This window comes from Eschrichtius robustus, chromosome 2 (assembly GCF_028021215.1).
Source record: "Eschrichtius robustus isolate mEscRob2 chromosome 2, mEscRob2.pri, whole genome shotgun sequence".
Classification (NCBI taxonomy): domain Eukaryota; kingdom Metazoa; phylum Chordata; class Mammalia; order Artiodactyla; family Eschrichtiidae; genus Eschrichtius; species Eschrichtius robustus.
In genome coordinates, this window is record NC_090825.1 from 175,090,393 (window position 1) to 175,095,983 (window position 5,591).

General features: G+C 53.4%; 1 protein-coding gene across 1 annotated transcript in view; it reads right to left on the reverse strand.

Annotated features, from left to right (window-relative positions):
• The window catches only part of CATSPERD (cation channel sperm associated auxiliary subunit delta), a 42,511-nt gene continuing 36,920 nt past the window's right edge, over window positions 1-5,591 (reverse strand). Inside the window, exons 21-22 of the mRNA XM_068534993.1 lie at window positions 1,540-1,697; window positions 1-238 (exon numbers count right to left, since the gene is read on the reverse strand). Coding sequence (XP_068391094.1) covers window positions 1-238; window positions 1,540-1,697 — 396 coding nt within the window. The remainder of the gene's footprint in view (window positions 239-1,539; window positions 1,698-5,591) is intronic.

Sequence of the window (5,591 nt, forward strand, 5' to 3'; positions counted from 1 at the left end):
TCAGCACCTGGCCCAGACACATGCACAAGACTTCCTGCATCTCCTGCGCAGACTGACCCAGAAGCCCTTGACCCTGAGGCCCTGCTCAGTGTGCAGCAGCTTGGGGATCATGTAGGCCAGCCATACGGACAGCAGGGTGGCGCCCGTGAGCAGGACGATGGTGATCTCAGGCGGGAAGATGGGCAGTGGGAAGGCCCCGTAGACGTAGACACTGAAGGTGGTCTCCAGGTGACAGTAACTGCGAGGGGCGGGCAGGGAGAGGCCGTGGGGCACCGCCTTTGGGGGCCTCACCCTTCACCCCAGCAAACTGGTTTTTTTTTTTTTTGGCCACGCTGCTCAGCTTGCGGGATCTTAGTTCCCTGACCGAGGATCGAACCCAGGTCCTCGGCAGTGAAAGCACAGAGCCTAACCACTGGACCGCCAGGGAATTCCCCCAGCAAACGTTTTAAAACTCAACGGAGACAAGAGCTGGGCCTGGAGCATTGACTCCGGGCCCTGAGTTCCATTTATATCCACTTAACTTCTATCCTTTATAAATCTGCTGTCGTCTGTGTATTGTGTTGGCCAAAAAGTTCGTTTGGGTTTTTCCGTAACATCTTACATATTTTAGCAGAGGTCATATTTTTCCCCAGGACCCCTGTGGTCCCCTGCTCTGGGGACAAGAGATCCCCCCTCCATGCCCAGGCTCAGTCTAGGGGGCGGGCAGAAGAGACCAACAAAGCACTCATCACAGTGGATGCGGATTGGGGGGCGTGATGGGGGCCACAAGCATCCCTGAGGTGGCTGCGAGCAGGTGGGGATGGCAGGATGGAGGGAAGGGCACCCAGGGTGGGGTAAGGTAAGGGGGGGAAGTCGCTGGGGGCTCTGCTGGAGGCAAGGTGAAGGGAGGGGAGGGGATGAGCCTTGCAGGCAGACTCCCTTTCTCCCCTGGGCATCCCCACCCCGGTGCCTTCCGCCTGGCGTCCCAGAGCTGATCCAGGGTCTGGGGCCTTTAGGGAAGGCAGGGTCTCCCCGCGCTTTTGGGGGTGGACTTTGTGTCCGTCTGGAAGGGATAGGTGATGGGGGAGCGGGGAAGAATGCCGCCCATATTCCCCCTCCCAGTGGGAGACGTTAGTGATCTGAACCAGCACAGTGGGTGGCGAGTATTAACAGCCAGCTCCTGGGGCCGGGTTGGGGTGGCCTGTAATGAGTGTCAGTTTCCGTGGTGTCAGTACTCCAGCTGCCGGCGGGAAGCCCACCGGCTTGCAGAATCCCTGAATATCTAATGATCAGTGTTTGGGGGCCAGTCTGCACCGGCTCCTGCACCCCCCTCCCCATTAGACATGGCATGAGGGTGACTCTGGTCCCTGAGGGCAGGGGCAGGGCTGCTGGTCATTGCTGTTCCCCTGGCACCCAGCATGGCCTTTGAATGAGGATTTATTTAGCAAGTGAACAAATGTCATCCTAGGGGAAGGAGAAAAGTGGGTCCCCCTCATGTGTGCAACCTGCCCCCAGAGAGCCAGCTGTTCCCCCAGAGGCCCCTGGCACAGGGCGACTCACCTGTAGTATGGATCCACGATGGAAATGAAGAAGATGTAGATGCCGTTTCTTTGGTCGAAAACGACCTTGTTCTCTGTCGGGCCTCCCAAGATCTGATACGGGACTTCGGGCCATCTCAAGGGTGCGTTGTTGTTAGGGTCGTGGCAGCTCACATAATTCTGGGGAGGAGGACAGAGACATGCCTGCTGGCCCCGGGGGCCGGGGAGGACCGTGCCAGCCCACAGGTGCCACCACTGCACACACGGCCCCACCGGTGCCACCACCCACCAGCACCCATGGGTGTGAGTCCGGGACCAAGTGCCCGCTGGGCAGGCCAGCCGATTTGTGACTCTGTGGAACCTTCTTCCCACCCTTCTCCTTCTGCGCCTGCCCCAGCTTTGGGGGCTGCAGGCATAACAGCTCTGCTCGCCAGGGTCCCTTGCAGCTGTGAGTCTTGGTATGAAATTAGCTGCTGCTGATGGCATGTGCTCTTGGTGTTATGGGCTGAGTTGAGTCCCTCCCCCAGGTCATATGTCGGAGTCCCTAACCCCCAGGACCTCAGGTGGTGACCTTATTTGGAGATGGGGTCTTTACAGGGGATCAAGTTAACATGAAGTCACTAGAGTGGGCCTAATCCAGTATGGCTGGTGTCCTTAGAATAAGGGGAAATTTAGACACAGAGACGACACGCACAGGGACAAGGCCGTGGGAAGATGAAGCAAGAGATTGGGGCGATGCATCTACAAGCCAAGGAATGCAAAGATGGCCAGCAAATCACCAGCAACTAGGCCAGAGGCCTGGGACAGATTCTCCCTCATGGACTCAGAAGGAACCAGCCCTACTGACACCTCGATCTCAGACTTTTGGCCTCCAGAACTGGGAGAGGATAAATTTCTGGTGTTTAACCCATCTGGTTTGTGGTCCTTTTGTTACAAAGCCCTAGCTAACTAACACACCTGGGGAACCTGAAGGTGGAAGTGAGACAGAGCCACCAGGGCTTCTTGGGAAGCGGTCGTGGGTGCCCAGAGGTGGTCAGGTGGCAGCTGTGGCTTCTCCACCCTGCCTTCAGATCCCGGGGTGTCACATAAAGGGGGATATGTCCTTGAACTCAACTGTTTGCCCTTCACCGGTGCATCATGCTGCCTCCCTGAGCTAAGCACATACTAAGGGTCTCGCCTACACTTTGATCTTCTGCACTATTTGCCTGTGGACCCAGAAGGGAGGGTGGGGCTAGGCTTGTAAACAAGAGAAGAGATGGAAATTCCAAAAGCAAAAGTGTAAAAATAACAGTGAGTCCAACGTTACGAGAAATAAAGAACTCAGGACTTCCCTGGCGGTCCAGTGGTTAAGACTCCATGCTTCCACTGCAGGGGGGCATGGGTTCGATTCCTGGTCGGGGAACTAAGATCCCGCATGCCCCGTGGTGCAGCCAAAAAAAAGAGAAGTAAGGAACTAATTTTGCATGGCAAAGTAAGCAAAAACCGAAAGACAAAAGAGGCAAACTGGGGGAACTAATTGCAAATTACATCGCAAATAAAAGCTTATTCTCATGGATCTATAAAGAGCTCTTAAAAATTAAGACCAAAATCCCGATAAGAACGTGGGCACAGAGCATGAACACACAATCCACAGAACAAAGAGGTGAAAATGACCCTCACACAGGAAAAGATGCTAAACCTAGTCCACAGTAGAAGAAAGGCGCCTAAAAAAACCACATCAAGCAATCATGTCCTCAGACAGTACACCTAGCTGGTGGGGCCGTGTGGATCAGGTGAGCCCACACGTTGCAGGGGGAGGTGCCGAGGGACAACCCCGATGGAGGCAGAGTTGGCGGACATCTAGCATAATTGCAAATGCATTTTGCCTTTCGCCCAGCTATCCTTCCCCAGAAATTTCCCTGAAGACACACAGCCCCATGCTATGAAGGAACTAACCACTGGACCGCCAGGGAATTCCCACCCCCCCACCACAAGCAACTTTAAAATGAGGAAGCTCTTCATTTCCCCTTCTCGTGTGGACACAGCTCTCTCCATCAAGAGGTAGCATCTGGGCAGAACCCCAAACGTGCTTTCAACAATGTTCTGGGCCCAGGAGCCCGGCGGCCACACGGAGAACCACGCTCCTAACAGAAGCCTTGTACACGGGTGAGAAGACCTTAATGCCCCTGCAGGGGTGGCCTCAGCCAACGCCATGTGGGGCACAGGAACTGCCCACCTGAGCCACGGATTTGTGAGAAACAGTAAATCCCACTGAATTTGGGGATGATTTGTTTTGTAGCATTGGGTAATGGAAAGAGCTGTCCTGTGTACTACTATTGAGAAAGTTCAAACGTTGTCAGAATCAAAAAGCAAACGTGTCCACGGTGTGGATGGCCACCTGGATGGGCGTCGTTTATCCCCAGGCCCTGCTCCCGGTGTCATGGGAATGGATGGAGGGCAAACACCTGACTCCAGCTGTGCCAGGCCACCTGGCCCTCCTTGGATGCAACAACAGCAACAATACTTCCTCTCGGTTGTTGATGGTTCCCCAGGTGCCTGGAGCCCTGCGGTCCCCCACGGAGCCCCTGCCTCTTCACGTCCCCCCGGCACAGTCCTCCCGCTGCTCTGGCCCCTCCTCTTGGCCTCTTTGGCAGACACATCCTTAAGTTACCACCCAAACACGGAAGACTTCCAAACCCACGCCAGCCCTGACTTGTCTCCCCATGTTTTGCTGGCCACTGGGCTCCTCCACTCAGTGGCACCTTGCATTTAGCAGGTGCAGAGTGAAGCTGTGTGTGTTTCCCTCCACCGCTCGCTTCATCCCTGAGCCAGTATCTGCCCAGGTGCTCAGGCTGGAAACTGGGGGGCCCTGCTTGACACTTGCCTCCTCTTCCTCCGACATCCAGTCCATCACCAGGTCCTGTTTTTCGCGCCCCTGCCTCGCACTGAATGTCGAGTCCCCCACCCCCATTCGTATGTTGAAGCCCCATCCCCCAGTGGGATGGTATTTGGAGGTGGGGCATTGGGAAGTGATAAGATTTTGATGAGGTCCTGAGGGTTGGGCCCCTATAATGGGATTACTTCCCTTATAAGAAGAGACACCAGAAAACTAAAGCAGGGTCTCGAAGAGATATTTGCACACCTGCGTTCATAGCAGCACCATTCATAACAGCCAAAAGGTGGAAGCAACCCAAGTGTCCATTGACAGATGATGGATAAAAAAAAGAGTGGTCCGTACCCGCTAATGGAATGTTATCCAGCCTTAAAAAGGAAGGAAATCCTGACATATGCTACAATGTGGATGAACCTTGAGGACATGATGCTCAGTGAAAGAAGCCAGACGCAGGACAAATACTGTGTGATCCCACTCACAGGAGGTCCCTAGAGAGTCAGATCCACAGAAACAGGAAGTAGACGGTGGGGGCCAGGGGCTGGGGGAGGGGATGGGGAGTGAGTGTTTCATGGGGACAGAGTTTCAGTTTGGGAAGATGAGAAAGTTCTGGAGATGGAGGGTGGGGACGGTTGCCCAACAATATGAAGGTACTGAATGCCACTGAGCAGTGCACTTAAAAATGGTTAAGATGGTCAATTTTATGTTATGCATATTTGACCACAATTAAGTTTTTTTAAAAAATCCTTTGGGCGTAAAAGAAAAAAAGCTGGGCCGCATAAAAACTATGTGAAATAAAAAAGGAGACAGCTGCTTTGCCTAAAGACCATTTATTTGCCGCAGCTAGCTCCACCTCATGGTTTTTGGTGGTTCAGTGGTTCAGTTTTAGTGGTTCAGTGGCTGTTTAACAGCCCATCCAATGACTGTGCTGGACATGCAGGCATTGTGGCTCTGTCTTGATAGAAAAACCCTCAGGGTTCTACAAAATCGGCCACCAGGGCTGATGGAAAAAAAAAAAAGTAATGGGACAATCTCTTAAATGCATGCATGCCACTTTGAACGAGAGGGCTGATAAAAAGAATGCAAATACAAACACCGGCACAGTCAGAAAATAATAAATAAGCAAAGCTCCGTGTGTGGCTTGTTCTTTTTAAAGAAACAGTCAGGGAGGTGGTGTTTGGGTAACCTTGCGAATGCACAAAACG